Source organism: Macrotis lagotis, chromosome 1 (assembly GCF_037893015.1).
Source record: "Macrotis lagotis isolate mMagLag1 chromosome 1, bilby.v1.9.chrom.fasta, whole genome shotgun sequence".
Taxonomy (NCBI): Eukaryota; Metazoa; Chordata; class Mammalia; order Peramelemorphia; family Peramelidae; genus Macrotis; species Macrotis lagotis.
In genome coordinates, this window is record NC_133658.1 from 629,015,103 (window position 1) to 629,035,825 (window position 20,723).

Here is a 20,723-nt window from a genome sequence, read left to right on the forward strand (position 1 = left end):
ATTAGACAAATATTTCCGCCTTTTTAATAATTATTATGGGGAAAAAAGGAAAATTACATTTTAGTGTTAAGAAAATGAATTTCCTTGCTGTAATTTTTTCATGATTTCCAACTATCTTTTTTTCAAAGACAACAATTTTTTGGTTTTGTGTTTGCATTCACAGCATACAAGCATTTGAAACAGGCTACCCTAGCTGTTTCTGTTGAGTCATGACCTGATTTCATATCCTTCTAAAAGGCTCCACCAAATCATCAAAAGATGCAAATTTATAGCCCAATTCCCAGCAAAGGTCACTGGTGATGCAGAGCTCTGTGAGGATGACTTACGGCAGTCTCTTTCATCTTCTTCATCCCCACAGTCATCTTGTCCATTGCACCTGAGGTTTATTGGGATACATTTTTGATTCTTGGTGCACTTGAACTGACCTGACAGGCAAACATGTGTGTCTGAAAGATAGAGAGGAAGAGAGGGAAATCAAAACTGAAGTCTGGGTTTGAATATAAATAGAAGAAAATGTAATCAGCTAAGAATTAGATTCACATTCTTAAGTTAGTATGCAATTACCCACCACAGTTGAGTTCATCAGAGTTGTCCCCACAATCATTTTCTCCATCACAGATAAAAGCTGGCAGAGCACAAAGTCCAGTTCCACATTGAAATCTGCCTGGTTGACATTTAAATTCAGCTGGGGAGGGAGGGGGAATAAAAATTTTTTTTAAACCTTATGGAATTGCAGACTTGGCTCATAGCTTATTAATATTGCTTTTCTGACATTCAAAATATTTATTATGATATTATTCTAAATGTTTCTTGAAGTTAAATGTTAATGTCTAACAATCAGATAGTGATCTGATTCAAATGTGCTGCTAATCTATGAATAGCTCAAGCTGCCTCCACATTATCCTTCACAAAATCACAGTAAGGAAAATAAAAGAATACGGGGGGACACATAAATGTATTCTGCTTTTAATAAAGTTATATTGATATTAGTGAATAGAATAGACTATCTCTCACAAAGAGCATTTTAAACACATTTAGAAAAAGAAAATCATATATTATCCTATCTTTGTATTCCCTCTGATAGAATAGTTTTAAATTCTTGTATAGATATATTCACAAATACTAACAATATCAGAATGACTCATATCACTAATATATGCTGTCTACAGGTTCCACTTATAATTTCTTTTGTTGGATAAAGACAATATGATTTATAATAAATAATGGGATATTTTCCATATAGTAAAATTTAAGATGATACTATAATGAGTAACTCCTAAGGGTAAAACTGAATTTTTATTATGGAATATCAATTGAACACATATTCAAAAAAAGAAAATAGCCACTTTGTTAATGAGGCCCATAAAATGTGTTATAAGCCTTGGCACAAAAATCTGTGTTATAACAATGGTTTCTTAATATATTCCAGGGAATTAATTCAATTAAATAATTCAACAGATTTTTAAAGCATATTTGATGTGGAGAAACCTCTGCTCTTCACTAGAAATACAAAGATAATAAATGACACAATATCTGCTTTCAAATAGTTTATAATTTATTTACAAGAGAGGACATACAGTCATACAAAGAAATCAACTGGGAAGTAAGGTATGATAGCGGTAAGAGAGACTCAGAAGGGGAGCTAGGAAAAAATTGGGGAGTGAAAGAACATTTTCAGCATGGAAGGATAATAAATGAAGATTTCTCAGAGAAATTGGCTTCTGAGTGGAAGCACAGGATTTCAACAGGCAGAGATAAAGAGATACATTTCAGGATTGAGATAATGCCTATGGGAATTCATATAAGATAATAAGAACAAGGTTGGGAACTGCTAATAAGAAGTGACATTATTAGAACTGTATTTTTTTCCCTTTGGTACTTATTAAAATTATTCTTTTTTTGCTTAAGTCCATTAAAACAAATCAAAGTGCTATAATAGCAAACTAGTCAGTATGTTTCTTACAAAGATTCTTAATTATAAGTCTGCATTAGTCCACAATGAATGTATAGATACTGCACAGGACTATGCATGTACTGTTTTTGTGACTTATATATCATCAAGTTTTATAGTTCTTAGTCAACATGTTGGATCTTCCTAGATTTTAAACTCCATGGAGGTATAAATTGTTCCGTATCTAAACTTTGTACCTTTTCTACTGCCTAAAGTGGTATTTTGCCCACATTTTCTACTTATTAAAATTTTCTTAAAATAAAATGTTTTGCTTTTGCTGAGTTTAATGGTGAATTTTATATGGTGCCAGTTTTTCCTACATTCACTTTCTCTCCTTGTAAACATTTCCCATGTTTCCCCTTTAATCTGGAATTCCAAGTCCAATCTCTGAAAATATTTCTTTAAAATCAAAACTCTGTAATCCATAATAAGGCTCTCAAGTCCAGAGTTACAATTACTAGAAGAAACACTTCCATTACAGCAAGGTACCCACATTACCCTAGAGATTTTCCTGTTGTGATGGCTGAGTGAAGTGTCATAGGGAATTATTTCTGGAGATATACAATGCTAAAAGGAGAGATTATTATTTGTGATGTAGGGACCTGGTGAATCACCCTAATAACATCTCTTTGTCAACAAGTGTCCGAAATTAGAATTTGGAAAAACCTCTCACTGGAACCAGAAGAGTCTGGAGGGTCAATTAAAAAAAAAATTGAGAGTTACTTTAAGAACAGTCAGTTCAAGTAATTTTATATGCAGAAATGCTGTTTTTCAAATAATTTGCTTTTGTTTTGTTTTTGATGACTAGGTTTATGGACTGTTGTTGCTTCAACTCATTCATTACCTACTACATCTAAGAATCTAGTATTCAGCTGGTAAAGGTCAAAATCATGGCAACCATCATGGGAGATATTGAAGGTGTTATCATGCTTGATTGCAACCCAACTTCAACCTGATAGAGCAGTATTAGAGTGACCAATTCTTCGACCTCTATCTAAGACAAGAAACTCACCTGCTACTTGTGCATTATGACCAAAGTTAACAGTGACAATTTAAGAAATAGTAATTTGCAAAGCCACTCATGCATATGTCTCTAGACAGAGATTGGTAACACCTCATACCTTTGTAGCTATTCAAAGCTTGAGAGCTTACAAAATAGTAATGTTCAAAATTAGTTAATGGAGAAATATAAACTACTCTCAAAAGGTAAAGTTTAAGTTTGAAAAATGTCAAAAGGCTTAAATTTTTTGTCTTCTAATTTTGTTTTATGTTACATCAAAACTATATTGAAAATACCTTTTTAAAAAAGTTACACATACCCTGGTTAGTTTACAGATAAGATTGATAGAAGTATAATAGTCATCCATAATTTCTTTAAGACTTCTATCACTTCAGAATGTTTTTAAAGTGACATGACTGGTATGGAAAACATTTTTTTCATTTTTAAGAGAAATAAAAAGGTAGCATTTGAGCCCTAGCTTCAATTTTTGTAGGAATACATGATTCTAGAAGTTCTAAATTTTAAATATCATTTCTAAATACACTCACGGCAGTCATCAGGTTCATCAGATCCATCTCCACAGTCATCCACAGTGTCACATTTCCACCAGAATGGGATACATTTATCAGTTTTGCATCGAAACTAAAAAGAAAAAAAATCAATCATATTGTATATTATATATGTGTGTTCCATTTATATATAAATATACATATGTAACTGCACAATGAAACCAATAATAATAAGATAAATGATATAAAAAAGTCAACTTTTGAATTGTGATTATTTAAAGAAGTTTTCAGGCAAAGAAACAAATTGTAAAGGATATAGTTCCAATATTTGCTCCCCAGTTAGAAGTTCCATTGATAGTTATTAGAAATAGAAAGAGGTGAAGATGACCTTGAGGCTGAGCAATAGAAAATGCTCTACTTCCACTTCACCCAAATATTCTATCTAACCTAACTTATTACGAAAAAAATATTTATTAAGACAATTCAAGTCATTATAGCAAGTATTTCCAGTTATTATGGATTATAATTTGAGTTGACTCAAGGTCATCTATTTTCAACCGACAGAAAGTATAGCAAAATCGCTGACAACACAACATGAAGTAAAGTTATTGAACTTTTTTGATAGATGACCTTGATAGATAAGGGTAGAAGAAAAATTATCAATAATGATTTTTTCCAAATACTCCATAAAACTACCCATTTCAACACAAATTCTTTAAATTAATCAATTAATTTTTACTGACCAAAGGAAAAAATCACCAGGAAAAATGTGAGTTTTCCTACTGAAATTCTAAAATATGGGTTTTTCTTTCTGATTGAAGTGTCAGGTAAAAAATGAGAAATTGCAGAGGGCCCAAAATTCTACAAGTCACTCTCTATTCACAGGCAATTTGGCTCTCAATTGACCCAATTCAAAAATAATAAAAATTCAGAACAATATTATTGCCCCATATGTCTATGTGAATCATGCCAGAGGTTAGCTGTCCCATTTCACCTAGAGACAGAAACACTATTTTCCCTGGAAACATCACTGTTGGTATACTCAGCAGGCACCAAGCATAGCTAATGCATGCCAGTGAGTACCTAAGACCATAAATAATCTTTTTCTCAGCAACATTCTGTTCATCTCTCACCTGCAGAAAGTACAAAAAATAGAAGTGTTTTTTCAAGGGAAGACACATAAACTTGAAAGTTTTTGACAGACTAAATGTCTCTTCTATGCCAAACTCTCTTAATTATGCCAACTAGAGAGTAGAATGTTCAAGAAGTTTCCCTAAGTTTAGAATTAAAAACTTCCATCCCCTTCCTTGTCCTAAAGGAAATTAAATAAAATGCATATTTTTGTAATATTTTTCCAAATTAAGCAAGTTTATGGCTCTTTATAGATTCATCATTCAAGAGTTTTCATGAATTATTTTACATCACTTTCCATTAACTGACAGTGAAGTTATTGGTATTTATTTTCAGTTTTGATGAGTGATTTAGCTAAATAAATAAATAGATAGATAGATAGATAAATAAAAAATATGAAACATTTCTCCAAAGAAGATTGATGTTCCCAGTATTTGAAATTCTACTCAATGAAATATGATTCTCCCACCTCACCTCTCAAGACTTTTCTCTCTTCCCTTCTGTACCTGAACTATTCTTCCTTCTCATCTCTGCCACTTGTAATCACTAGCTCCCTTAATTCAGTTATTTGAATTTTCCTCATGACCACCTTCATATATCTTCCTCAATTATTTTGTACTTTTTATTTATGTAACTGTGTACAAATTGTTTAGTCTAGTAGAAAATAAACCTCTTGAAGTTTGAAAAAAATGTTTCATTTTTCTCTTTTTATCCCTACATCTTAGAACAGTGTCTTGCATATGGTAAGGGGCTTGGATGGAATAGAATTAGGAAGAAATATGACTTCCCAAGTATCCTTTTAACATGGACTGGCTTTCTTCAAACCAAAGCGAGCTTGTTAGCTTCCTCTGGACTTGTTTGGCATGACATTAAGCTGATTCAAGGGCAGATGTTGCCATTAACTTTAATGTGACAGTGAATATATCCTTCTTCTAACATGAAGAAAAACGTGAAGGTGCTGAAAGGTATCTTTGTGACTGTATTAGTTTCTTGAGGAATGGAAAAAGATGAGAAAAGGTCACAGGCATTGTTGTACAAAGCACATTTGACTTGGGATAAGGGTAATCATAATTTTATTAGCTCAGTTGGTTATTCACCATATCTTCTATCCCTCAGCAAATTGTTGTGCATTTGATTATTCATCTTTATTAAAGGTCAGCAGAACTGATTTGGAAACCTGTTTGTTATCTTTGAACAACAGGGCTATAAATCCAAGTGACAATATAACAGCTTTGCTGTTTTGCCTATATTGGTTGAACCTGTATTGATATCTGTTGTGTTTCTACCTCCTATGGCTCTGGGAGAATGGGAAGAATCATTGTCATAGAGAGTGACTGGATAGTGATGGCCTTGGCAGACATACACATGCACACACACACACACACACACACACACACACACACACACACGGTATTCCATTGCAAGGATAGTAAGTACAACTAATCAAATGAAGCACTTTAGAATTTCAAAGGACTGTACTATTTTCAAAATCCTTCAAATATTGATTTCAAAAAAAACTGTAAAATTCTTTATTCACTAGATGAGTCTTATTAAAATAAACACTAACTATTGGAACCATTTACAGCCCCATGATTTGCTGTTTCATTTTAAATAGGAACTTAAAATGACATTTGAGTAAAGAGAAAGCAAGGGTAAAATATATTTATCATGTTACAGTTTTTATGCTAATCAGCATCTTTTCATTACTCTCAGAAGGAAGATCTTTTCTATTTCTAGTCTGTGATGCATTTTTCATCCTTATACTCAGTAACTTAAAGAAGATTAACACTAAATATAAATGTAAAGTCTCCTTCACAGTAAATGTTCCCAAAGACTAATATCTTCATAAAATAAATTAAGGATTACATTCTTATCACCCACAAGAAGTAAGGACTATAAAGTAATTACTAAAAGAAATTCATCCTAACACTAGCACAAGAATAAGGGACACAAAATCCCATTATGTACTCTGCTTTAGATGAAGTAGCTGAAGCCTTCATTTATATCATCACTAGGAAACTAAAAAAAAAGCCTTTTACTTTTGAAAAGGTTAGTGTTAAAGGGAGTTTCCCTTGAATCTCAGAAGAAAGCCCCTCTTTAGTTCCACTTAGGTCTCATGCATTTTAATTCCTAGTGGAATTAATATAAATATAGTAAAGTCTGATTTTGTGAGTTATTAAATTTAAAGAATTACTCTAGTACCATTTGCATGATGTCATTAAAATGTCTTAATGATCTGGTGATGACAAAAAAAATACATCCTTTACAATATAAAGCATATGATCAATTGTCCATGAAAAATGTACTGTATTGCAGGAAAGTAATTTACAATTTGTCTGTAGTTACATATGGTTCATTGTTTGCCTTAAATGATCATCTCTTTTGCTTAAAATTGTGTTTCCTATTTACTGGCCTCTCAGTGATGCAACATCATGGTATCTGAGTACTAACAGGTTTTTATTATAATTATTAGGTTCACAGAATAGTAGATTTAGAACTGGAAGGGATCCTGCAGGTCACCTCATCCCATCATCACTTTAGGGATGAAAGGGTTAGAAGCCCAAGGAGGTTCAATGATCTGCTCAGTGTTGCATAAACTATAAGTAGTATATGAAGTTGGGAATTATTCCCAAATGGAGCAGTCATTTCTACATCATTAAAAAAAAACTCCTGTGATATTTCACTGTGACTAAAGGTGTCTCTAGATCCTTACATGCTTTGGTAGCAGATTACAAGTTTCCTAGATCCTTACCAAGTGAGAAATACTTTTATTTAAGACATGATGATGAGCTTTACATCTACTTTTCAAGGCTAAGGGAGACCCTATTGCAAAATTCCAGTAAATTCAGTCACAGGTCTATGCAATGAACAAAAAAGACATCTGCTTTGAGACTTTCATCTGCATCAGTTGAATGAATCATAATTCACAATGACATCAAGTTATTAGTCATTATTTTTGCTGGGATTGTTATGTTCTCTTTTTAAATCATTGGCTTATCAGGAAACTCTGAGATCACATATCCAAGTCCTGGTGGGTTAGTCATATGTAGCAGATGAATGACAAAAATGCCTAAGTGATTGCAGTCAGAGTTGGAGGAAAGAGTCCTTCTCATTCTGAATTATATATCCCTTGTGGCAGTTAAATTGCTGAGAGGAGAGGGTAAGACCTAATATCTGTCATGCAAGGCAAGTTAATTGATCCACATGTATTTATTTAGAGCTTCCCATGTGCCAGGCATTGGGCAAGGTCAAGTGAATACAGACAGTTGTGAAATAGTTCCTGCCCTGGAAAAGTTTGCAAACTAGCTTGGCAGAGACAATATACATATCCAAAAAGGTTTATGTAGTAAAATAGATACCAGGTAATATGGGAAAAAACATTAGCTGTTGGTACAGTTAGGAAAGATTTTACATAGAAAATAGCATCTGAATGAAGATATGAAAGAAGGTAAGGATTCTAGAAGCAGAGGATAAGAATATTCTAGGTAAGGAGGACAAGTACAGAGGACAATACACTGAAGATGAAGTCTCATGTGTGAGGAACATCAAAAAAAGGCCATTTTGGCTAGACCAAAGCATCCATGAAGAGGGACAATGTTTGGTTATTAGAAAGGCAGGTCAAGGCCAGATTTTGAAAAATTTCAAAGGATAGAGAATTTTCTAATTCTTATGAGAAGTAATTGGGAATCAGGGTGTTTTATTGAATAAAGAATGACATGGTGAGAGCTCAAACATTGGAATACCATTTTGAGAGGAGTGTAGATTGATATAAGGAGAGACTTAAGAGAGAGAACAATTGGAAAGTTCAGGTGAACAATGACCTTCAGGTTGGAGTCTATATAAGTAGCCAGAGGACAGATACAAGAGATATTGTTGTAAATAAATATGATATAGCAACTGATCAGACATTAGAGATTATCATGTGAGAAATAAATAATGAGAGGAACATTACAAAGCTTGTTGATTGTAAGGATGGTAGTGCTCTCAGCAGAATGTGAGAGAATATTAGATCCTTGGACTAGATAATGGATTCTATTTTGAACATATCTGAGTTTGAGAAATCCATTTGGAAATGTTCAATAGACAGTTGGCTATATATTGCTGGAACTTAGGAAAGAGTCCAGGGCTATAATACACACACACACACACACACACACACACACACACACACACACACACACAAAGACATTATCATCTTTATAATTATCATATTTATAATAATGATTATGCATATACACATATATGTATATATATATGCATAATCATTATTATAAAGATGATAATTAATGAAATTATTAAGGATACAAAGAATAGAGTGCTAAGCTAAAAGGATTTGAGTAAAAGCATATATAGTTAGGAGGTATATCTTGGATGATAATTCAACAAAATCACATACAAAGAAGGAAATCAAGAGATATCAATCTAATGAAAATATGGAGAGTATACTGGAGGAAAAAATAGTCAAAACGGGTAAATACTATAAAGCTGTCAAGGATAAAGAGTAAGGAAGGTTGATGAGATTTGTTAATAATAAGGACATTGGTGATTTTAGAAAGGATGGTCTTAGTTGAGTGATGAAATTGGAAACCAGATTGCAAAGAATTAATTAAGAATTGCGAGTTAAGAGAGAAGACAACAATTATAAATAAATAATTTTTCAGAACTTTGATTGAGAAAGGGAGGAGACATATAGGATAATACTTTGAGAGAATAGTAAGAGCTAGAAAGGTTTTTTTTTCCAAAATATGAGAACTTTAGGCAGCAGGAAAAGAACCAGGAGATAATGAGAGATTGAAGATTAGGAGGGGGGATTATTGTTGGTAATGTTCTGGAGAACATGGTAGAGGATGAGATTAAGGTTATAAATAAAGGTGCTTGGTTTAGTGAAGAGAAGGGCATGCTCTTTGTTGGAGAAGGCAGGTAATAAGAAGAGAAAGAATTATAATATTCAATGATTATGAGAAAAACATAGCAAATTTTATGTATTATCCCTGTATGAGGTAAGGTCCAACTATAAGGTTTTTGGAAAGAAAGGTGGGGTAGAAGACTTGAGAATCGAAGAGAAAGTTGGGAAAACATTGTGGAGAATGAGATAGAAAATCAATTAGAGGGGACTGAAGGATCAGTTAAGTAGTGAAGTATTGTAGTGAAGGACCAGTTGAGATTGTGTAACAAAAGTTCATTTTAAATCGTCACACAGTTGCATGATTTCTCCATTTCTGTTTAGCTGCATGTAAATGAGAGTAGAGAAGCCTGTGGTGTTTTAATGCAGGATTAGTTTTAAGAAGTGGAAGCAGGGCGAGAGAGTAAGGAAAAAATATGATACCAAATTGAACCAAAAGGTTGCCAGAAATAGGAAGAAATAAGATGAAATAGGTAACAAAGTCATGATCAGCTTCCTGATAGAAAGAAATAGTCTCACAGAAAAGAAACTATCATTTAAGTTGTCCAAATACATACCTCACTGGAATATCTGTGGTTTTCAATGAGAAAGCACTTAGGTAAAGTACCATGCAATGCAGTATTGACTGAAATGAAGGAAATGAGCCAATACTATTTCTCAGTTAAGTGGTAAATGAGCAAGAAATGAATCTATATTAACTAGTAAGTGTGTTCATGATCTTAAAAACAAGTGCTTTCCCATTTTGAATTTTATTTCCATTAATATTGATGTCTATTATATGTCATAGTAAAGGACCTCAAACCACAACTGTTACTAAAAATTATTGTATTTTGTCATAATTCATTTGAAGGTGGTGGCAGTAGGTTTCTTTATCTTTTTTGAATAGCATTTCATTACTTTCTATGTATTGCATATATAATTACATATAAAATAATTTTCAACATTTAAAAATTTTTCTTCTTTAAAAATTCTTCCCTCCCTTCCCCTGATTCTCCATGAGACTATAAACAATTTTATATATTATATTTTCAATAATTCAGAACATATTTCTGTGTTGGTCAAGTAAATGAGAACACAGACCAAAGGATAAAAAACACAAAATGCCACAAAAAGTAAGGTGAAAAATAGTATGCTAATCTACTTTCAGAGTCCATCAGTTATTTCTCTGAAGATTAATAGCATTTTCATTCCAAATTCTTTGGATTATTTTAGATTACTATATTGCTGAGTATAGCTAAGTCATTCATAGTTGATTATCATAAAATATTGTTATTACTGAAAGTAATGATCTCCTGGTTCTGATCAATTCATTTTGCCTCAGTTCATGTAAATCTTTGTGGTTTTTTGGAAATCATACTGTTTGTCATTTCTTATATCACAATAGTATCCCATTACAATCATATATCACCACTTATTCAGTTATTCCTCAAATGATGGACATTCCCTCAATTTCCAATTCTTGGTCACCACAAAAAGAACTGCTATAAATTGTTTTTTGTACAAATAGGTTCTCCCCTCCCACCCACCCCCACCTTTTTTTTTTTTATTTCTTTGGGACACTGGCTCAAACAGTAAGTACAATTTTATAGGACTTGGGGCATAATTCCAAATTGCTCTACCATATTAGATCAGCTTACAGTTCCCCCAACTTATTTTCTTCTGTATTTTTTTGTTATTTCCTTAACTGAACTGTTGACTTGGTTTTCATGATTTTCCTGCATTGCTTTCATTTCTCTTCTCAATTTTTCCTCTACCTAGCTTATTTGCTTTTTTAAATCTTTTTTGAGCTCTTCCATAGCCTGAAATCAATTCCTATTTCTCTTGGAGGTTTTGGATCCAGAAGCTTTTACTTCATCATCTTCTGAGTGTACATTTTGATCCTCTATGGGACCAAAGTAATTTTCTATTTTTCTGTTGTTTGCTCATTTCCTCAGAATATGAGCTGATTACCACACTTCTAAATCTTTTGGGGGTTTTGGGGATACCCCTCACACCTTAATTCCTTCAAGGTCTTATGAGAGGCTCTGATTGTTCCCCTGGCCTGTGCTCTGGTCTGTGGATGACCACAAGCTCTTCCCTCTGCCCAGAGCTGTGAGGAGGGTCCCTGCTCTCTATGGCAGTATGGGGACCCAGACTGTAATCTGAATCTGAGTAGGTACAAAATAGCATAGTCCTGCCCCAGGGATAGCAGAGAGACCTTTGCAGTCTCTCCCTACCCCCTTACTGTCTGTGGATTGAATTCTCTGGAAGCAACTGCCAGATGTCAGATTTTAACACAGGTTCCCCTGTGCTATTGAGCTGCACCAATAAATCAATTGGGTATTTACCAATCAACCATTGGAAAGGGAATTATTAAAACTTATACTGCTACAAATAAAATTGCCAGCTAACAGTAAAGCTATTGTATCAACATTCTAATTTGAAAGACTGCACACTTTTCCAAACAATGCAGTCTAATCTTGGTTGTTTTTCTCATATCCCCACCTAACAAAATTTGCTTAGGAATGAGAACATAGCAATGGGAGGAAGGTAGAGCCCTGGAAAGTGGCCGGGGTGGCAGGGGTGGCTTGGGATTAGGTGATACTTGTGCTGTGTAGTAGAAGCAGGCAAAAGTTTCCAGAGTGTGTTTGGGAGGAGAGGTCAAAATGGCTAATCAGAGATTTACTCTAGGTAGAGATTATATTTTCTTGGATGCTATCATTCTGATAAAACCCAGTTATCTCTCCCAGGTAATGATTTTTCTTGAAAACATGGAAAATGAGAAACTATAGAAGGAAGAGTAGAAGACCTAGAAGATTTATTATTGTAGTTATCTACAAGTATTTAAAGGATTTTCATGTATAAACAAGGTAAACTTTTTTCTGTTTGGGCCCAAAGGACAGCTTTAGGGATAGGGAGAATAAAAGAGAAGTAGATTTAGACAACATAAGGAACAATTTTGTAACAATTAGAGTTACCCCAAAACAAAATGGGCTGCCTCAGGTGGTGGTGGGTTATCATTAATCACATTTTATACAGATAATTGAGATCTTTGAGTGCAAAAATCCACTTCACATATGTTTAACAAAAATATTAAAATTTGATTTTCATTCCATTTCACACTACAGTACATTGATGGAACATTTGGAAAAACTTTCTCTATCCTCCTTTTTCTTTTTATCTCCAAGTATATTTAACCAGTTATTTAAGTCTACCTCTCATCACACAGAAAATTGGTTTCTATCATTTTATTTCCCCAACTCATTCTATTTCCTTTAGAATGAGTTGGGGAAATAAATCAAATTTTAACATTTTTATACCCCAAACCCAGCAGAATATCTTGATTTATTATTTACTAATTTTTCTTTTATTCATTTTTTCCCTCTATCCCTTCTTTCTTTTCATCTTCCTTTCCTTCCTTCCTCTCTCCCTCCCTCTCTTTTTTTCCTTGCTCCCAAAGAAATAGGTAAAGAAAGAGGAATTAAAAACTTTGCCCTATATCCCATGGAGCAATATCTTAACCCTCTACTTACCTGACTGGCTGTACAATTTGAGAGGCAGGTCTTGTTATCAGCTGCAAGGTAAAAGTTCGTGGGGCATGCACAGGTGTGTGTTCTGCCAGGGGCTAAGAGACACAGATGACTACAGCCTCCATTGTTTAGCATACAGACATGTTTAGCAACTGCAGGCAGATGAAAAAAAATATAGTATGATTTAGTATTCAAGACTTGGAAAACTGGCAGGAGGAGGGCACAGAACATGTTTTAAAGCCCCCAAATATTTCAAGGCATCTGGTAATCAAGAGCTAGAATCTCGGCAGGAGTGATAATCTAATTTAACATCTAAAAAAGTAACATACTGAGCAAAAATGGCATTTGACTTTACAATGAAGTAGTTTAAAAGAAAACACTAGTACACAAGAGTATTTATATTACATAAAAAAGAAAAGCTTCTTTCTGAAACTCACACCGAGTTTTAAGTTCTGGAATGAGGATTTCTGTGTGTTTTCAAATATAAAAATAAAAAAAAAATCATCACTTATTTTAGCTAATTTTCCTATGTAGATGAATAGCTAATTTTTCTAAGTAGTATCTCTTTATAATGGCTACTAAAGGTCAATGATTATCATAAGATTAAGTCAATATGTGATCATTCATATTCCCTAATAGAATGCAATCTCCTTGAGGTACTGTTTCAGGAATATGTGTATATATATATGCATGTGTGAATTCCCAGTGTCTAGGCCAGTGTCTAGGCCATATAACAAATACTAGCTAAACATAGTTGACTTTGATTAAGTTAGGTTCAGAGTTGCTTAAATACCATTAATTCAGAAGATAATGAAAACTCTCTCATTTGTCAGAATAATTGAACTTCTGAGATATATTCTCATTTCCTTTGGCTGGCTTGACTTTTAGAATAATATCATTTTAACAATCCAATAGGTATTTGAAACATCATTAATTTCTTCAGAGGATTTCCTAATAATCTCACTTAATACAAGCTGAATTCACTCGTAAAAGCTCTAAATAATGGAAACTATGGTAATCATTGCTAAAAACTTCATACTTAACCTTTGGCAGAATCAGAAATGAGATGTGAGTGGAAAGTGTTGATGAATTTATGGAAAGCATGGAAAGAATAATTACCATCAGGTTGTCTATAAGAATGATACACCTGGATATCTGTTATGGTATGCCATGAGTTAATCAGGGATAGTCTGTCTGCTCCCGAGGTTTTATGGGCACGGCTGAGTGACTTGGTTTTCCCGTCAGTCCAGTAGATGTAGTCTTCAAACAATGTTAGTGCAATCACCCCTGGAATATCTTGATTAGGGACTGTAATAGGAGATGGTAAGATTAATGTTCAGTTTTGGAAGACTGCCAGTTAAAATATTCAATAGAGCATGGGCTGACAGATACAACTGCTACATAACTTCATGTGAATAATTGCCATGACAACCTGTCAAGCCAGGAGGGTTCTTTATTACTAGTTAAGAGAATGCAGGTTTGGGCACATGGTCTCTGTTTGCCTAGACATAGCTGATCCAACTACTAGGAAGAAAATGAATGAATTCTTTTTAAGAGTTAACTTTGTATTTATGCTAAGTTAAGCTTCTGTATACTAAACAACACTTAAAAGGAATTGTTAGCATTACATATACTGTCTACTTATACATGCAACTAAAATAAACTCTGGGATAAAAGTCATAATAGGGATTTTTTACATTTTAAAATTTAAACTGTCAAGAGTGGAACACCTACTTGACTTTTAGTCAACTATACCTTGCAAGATACAAGGACTGATGCCATTGTATCAATTAATTATAATTTTTCATAAATTATTTTTGTAAAATGAACTTCAAAAAAAGCAACAAAAAAAACCCATATCATTTTATAATAAATACCACAATATCAGGTCTCTAGTTGTGTATTACCTAGAGTAAAATGAATTTTCTTGGATGACAATTATAATTGTGTTCATTACATTCCTGTGAACAGGGTAAGCATATAGAGAGATTAAGAATAGATCCAAAGAAATGAGTCTTTAAATCCTATTGGGAAAGAAAATTACACTCAAAGAATTCTTAGACTTAGAAGAAAAGAATTTATGAAAATCATTTTAAATAAAAGCTTTGTATTTGAAATTTCCTTTTTAGTTTCTAAAGATCTTAAAACCAGCAAAATACTTCTGGGATGGGATGGGGAAGATTAAGGGTCTCAATATAGCATAGATATTTTAAGTAGTTTTTTCTTTTTAAATTAAATTTTAAGAAAAAGTGAATAAATTTTGCTTCTTGTAAAAGATCACAGTAATCAAATTTAATACTATTCAAATTGTGGTGGGTCTTTATTTAATCTTCCTTTAGGGAATTATAATTCAGAAAAGAAATACTAAATTTATGATAAACTCAACTTTTAACCAGAAATTTACATGCATATGAATCAATTGTTGAAATAAGCAAAAGAAAATATGTTTGAATAGTGAACCAAAGGTAAGTACAGTTTTAAAATAATGTATCTGGTGAGGAAAAAAAAATTCTTATTTCAGAAATGTTCATGCTTTCCATTATTTATATTTTAATGACTGTTCAATAAAGTAGTGGCATATTCTTCACTCTATAATGACTTAAGAACTGTCAAAATTTCATATATAAGCCATGATTGCAAGGGAGTCTTCCAGCCTTTGGGGGGAAAATTACTCAGAGAATTTACATTGTCAACTGAGAACTAGGCATTTACAAATCTGCTGATTTATGGTTTTCATTCAGATGAGTTAGGGCTGATTAGAGAATTTGTGGTAGGTAGCTTATGGTTATCATTAATCATGCTGGGCCAATCAGACTTCACAGGGGTGGGGAGTAGAAGGAATATTACAGGTAGTGTACATTTTTGGGATTCAAAAAAGATAGAGAAACTTCTAGGTTTTATACTTTGAATAACCCTAAGTGTAAGTCTAGTAATAGAATGTATCATAATGCAAACACTATGTGCAAACATTATATCTGTATTAAAAAAAATAGGAACGTTGTTGGGATTATGGATTGAAAGGAATCTCAGATCTCTGGAATGACCTAAGACTAGAAGTAGGTAGTATTTTGTAAATGGGTTCTTTGATTTTGCTCTGGGGGATTTTGGGGTATGGTTTCATATGTAGAAATTGGAACAAAGCATATAAACTCACCATTGAGGAAGATCAACATTTATAATTCATTTGGAATTTATAGTCATAAAAAATGGTCCATGGTGCTGAAAATTCTAGCTCATAGTTATACAGCTATTGCATGTCACAGGCAGGTCCTAAACGAATCGCTTTCCATCACTAAGTCTGACCCTCCATACACTGTTCCAGGCTTAAGACAGTCAGTTTTCATGTCATCTATTCCTTTCGATTGTACAATCAAGTTAATAACCACCTCATATTGGGAAATGGGTTTATTTCCATACAAAATGAGAAAGAATTGCAAGGATTTATATTAGGTAGTAGTATGAAATTATGACAAAGACCAAACTATCAATAATGAAAATTAACTAATTTGGTAAGAAATTGTACCTTACTACTTAACAAATATCAGAGTCATTATTTAGGATAATTAATAAAGTTTAAACTGCTTAGCTTGTATGCAATTTCCTCTACAACCTGCTGTACACTCCCCATTTCTCCATCCTTATTTCAAAGTTTTTGAACTGATCTAAGCTCCTACAAGTCAGGTGGCACAGTGGATGTAGCAACAAGTCTGGAGTCAGGAAGACCAGAGTTCATATATGACTTCAGATACCTACTAACAGTATGACGCTGTTAGTCATTTCATCCTATTTGTCTCAGTTTCCTCAAGTGTAAAGTAAGATGGAGAAGGAAATAGCATTCCAGGTTCTTTGTCATGAAAAACTCAAATAGAGACACGAAGAGTCATACACAATTGAAATGACTAACTCACATAAAACCAGCCTATATGGAAAATATTTTCCTATTTCCACCTTATATTAGATCATTCACTGTGCATGGGATGCTTTCCACCTGACAGCTTGTTCTAAAACTTCTCAAATCTGATCTACCCTGGTCTAATGCCCATCTCTTTCATGAAGTCTTCCCCTTTAGATAAATTTAATCTTTCCTTTCTCCAGACTGGAATCTATTTATCTGTTTTAGTGCTCTGATTACATTCTTGTCTGCACCATCATATATTTGTTGTATGGTATTTTCTGGGGGCGGGGTTGCATATTTCCTTTTTGCCCTGATATACTGAAAGCACCACAAGGGCTTTCATATCTTAATTATTCCTGTCTTTCCTGTTATTTAGTATAAAGTTTTCCTCATATTGGACATTTAGTAAATGGTTTTCAAAAGAAGGAACACAACAATACATCCTATATACCCTTTAGAGATAGATATCAGACAAGGATGTTATCTCTAATGCTAATGTTATCTCTAGGCCATAGGAGTAAGAATAGTGATGATAGCACACATTGATGAACTACTTGAAGCATTGCTTTTCTCACAATTGTCAGTGGAAACCATCTTGGTGTCATGAGATATAAGGCAGAATCACAGATCTGATATTTACTAATCATGCAGTTTTAAATAAATCACTTGACTTTGGGGGGGGTTTCATTTTATTCAGCTATGAAATGAGAAGAAAAACTAAAATTCCCTCTAGGTCGTTGATCCTATGAAATAAATTCATTATCTCTGGGAAATGATAAGCATTAGAATTCCTTTTTCAGAGAGAAAAAGACTTTCCCATTCAATAGCTTTCCAAAGTTATATGGAAAATAAGTATAACTGCCAACAATCACGTTAATAATTTGTATGCTCATTTGTTTTTTTTTTTCTTTCTCCTTTCAATTCCACAATCCTGCTTCTCATGTAAGAAACTCACTGGAATTATTTAGTCAAAATAAACTTAGGATCCTCAGGAACTTAAAACAAAGACAGATCCTAGATGTCTTCAAAAACAATGAAAGGAATGAATTAAATTGCTATTAAGTGTTTTATGTTGATAATGAAGACCTGGCTTGCCTTGAGCAATTTTTCAAACTTTTAGTTTCCCATCTCATTTTCCATTTTCTACAAATTCTGACTTTTTTTCAATGGCAGCAAATATAAATACTACCCAGAAAATAATTTCTTCTGGGAGAAAGACAAAAATCTGGTGCAAATTTGTGTTAAGAACCACTGCAAGTGGATATCTAAAGGTTAGGTATATCAAACAATATATAAACTTAAGCAAGAGCAGTAGCCAAGGTGTTGTATGGAATTTAATTAGTAGTTGATTTTCATTTTGGCTTGAGCTCAAGTCAGTTTTTTAAAAAATCACTGCATGCTTCATTTTTTGTTTATCTCTATCTAGATTGCCAATTCCCACAATGGATGTGGTCTATCTATTCAAGAGTCTGTGAAGTAATTGTTAAATAATTATTATAAATAATGCCGCATGATTATGTATTCTCCCATCTACCATACATGAATTCTATCTATAGCAGAAACCACCCCAAGGATGCTGAAAATTAATCAGAAATTATCTTGAGCCAAAAAATCATGTGCTTGTACACCAGGATCTCTCTTTGGGAGACCAATGTGCAAGAAAACAGTCTGATATAGAGTATGACAAGTGTGACTTTTGCCTTTGGGAATTGCTGAAAAAGATCCATGGGAAAAGAGCTTCTATTTCTAATGAAATGTAACAGTATGAAAAGTTAGAGTTTGGGCAATTATGTTGAAAAAAATTAATTTGTTAGGCAGTGGGAGGCGGCAAAAAGAAACACATAAGGAAAGTGAGAGTTTGAGTGGGAGATGTGCAGTGAAAATCAAGAGACCTCACAAATGTTGAATTATAGTGAATCTCAGAAAAATAAGACAGAGTAACTACAAAAAACATGATGTCTCTGCTTTACAAAAGTAAAATCTGGAGCATAAGCTGAGTAATAAATAAAGAACTGTGAAAAATAATTGGAAGAATTTCTACATCCAGTAAAAAAAAACAGCAATCAGGAAATCCACAAATACTTGGAGTGGGACACGTGGAGAAGGTAAAGTTCATTATGTTTAAGGTCTAATTTTAAAAGTTCCTAATTCTGATTAGATATAATTTAGTAATCTTTATTTTGTAAACTGGAGGTATTTATTGTAGAGATTCCAATACTCCAGGAGACTGCTCTTGCCACTTTACACCTACTTGTTTGGGGACTAATACTGTCAGGAGAAAGAAATGTGATATGAGACCCAATTCAAAAACATAATCTTTGGTGGGGGGAATGTTTTCCTCTCATGAAAACCATAGCCTTGTGCTGACTAGGGCACTAAGGAATTACAATAAATAAAAAAGAAGACAACTGAGATTACACTTTGGTCACAAATGATTCATCAGTAGCAGAGATCCTCAATTATTAATACATTTGATAATTCAGTTTTTGATCAATGTCTGTCATAGCATCAAAGCATGTTTCTTGTTTATGTTATTAAAATTTTGTATTTTAGGCTAATCTAATTTGAGTACACTATAAGAAAATTGGCCAAATCTTAATAATTAGTGATTGTTGAGTTAAAAATTTCATACATATTTGACAGACAGACAATTATACTTCTTGCCTATAGGCAATAATGAACTTTTGCCCAGTAGTTTTGCAGTTTAGATTTATGTCCTCAGTATTTTTTTCCTTTAAGCTTTCTCCCTTATCTATTTTAAGGCCTCACATATCCTTTCAGACAATTATTCTATATCCAGCTCTCTCTGGAGATTCATTAACATAATCATAGAAGCTTTTGAGATATTTTCATGAGCTAAATTCTAAGTCTTTAAAAAATCTTAAATTAAAAGTTTTACCAGTTATGAAAGAACAAACCCTAAAATTGGGATTCTAGGGATTTTTTTTCCACTCCCTTGTCATTATTGTTGTTTTGAATTTTAGTTTCTGAGAATGTTTAATTCTTTAAATGCTTTTTTTCTCTATCAAAGATACAATTATGAATTGAGTTGTAGAAAGAGGGAAGAAACTTTTTAAGATAAAAATGATATAAATCATTAATTAACTACTCTGAAGTTACATCATGATTTTTTCAAGTGAACTTTTAAAAAAGCTTTCAAGTTTTGACCTGGAACTCAATTACATGCCATTTCCCCCCCCCCCCATAATTTAGTTATTTCTTCCTTTTTCAAATGTTTCTTCCTTTTAATTCCTAATGCAATTTATTCTACTCATGACCTTCACCTACAGAGCTGTGATTTTAAAATATACTCATTGCATTTGGCCCCTCTGTTTCTTCCTAGTCTTTTGCTACCTATGATGCCCAATTAATCTTCATGAAACACTTAAATGCCTCTGTACTGTTCAAAAATTTTAAAACACTCCCTAATACAGACAAAATAAAATATAAGTCCACTAACTCAAAAATAAAATATCCATCTACTAATCCACCCTGAGCTTATTTTTATCTTTTCTGCTACCACACAATGTACCCCATGAACATTGTCCTCCTCTTGTTTCAGATTCACGAATCAAATCATTATTACAGTTTTCTTTTAAAAAAGACTTGTCAATTGACTTTTCAACTGATCAACTCTACATCCCTGTGATTTCCCATATACATTTTTCTCTGATCAAGATTCCTCCACATGGGTCTTATGCTAATAGAATGAAGGCTGAGATAGTCTCACTTTTTGATTTGTATCCCCAGTTCTCAACATAGCACTTTGCCTATGATAAGCACATCATAAATGCTGTTTCATTCATTAATTCAATAATTTGGCAT

At 33.2% G+C, this 20,723-nt stretch overlaps 1 protein-coding gene across 4 annotated transcripts in view; it reads right to left on the bottom strand.

Moving 5' to 3' along the window:
* LRP1B (LDL receptor related protein 1B) overlaps positions 1-20,723 on the bottom strand; it is a 2,479,914-nt gene that overhangs the window by 278,975 nt on the left and 2,180,216 nt on the right. For 3 of the 4 annotated variants that reach the window (XM_074215079.1, XM_074215078.1, XM_074215081.1), the window contains exons 61-65: positions 14,123-14,311; positions 13,007-13,155; positions 3,500-3,593; positions 569-685; positions 327-446 (exon numbers count right to left, since the gene is read on the bottom strand). In XM_074215079.1, the coding sequence (XP_074071180.1) occupies positions 327-446; positions 569-685; positions 3,500-3,593; positions 13,007-13,155; positions 14,123-14,311 (669 nt within the window). The remainder of the gene's footprint in view (positions 1-326; positions 447-568; positions 686-3,499; positions 3,594-13,006; positions 13,156-14,122; positions 14,312-20,723) is intronic. The other variant, XM_074215080.1, reaches the window with a different exon arrangement.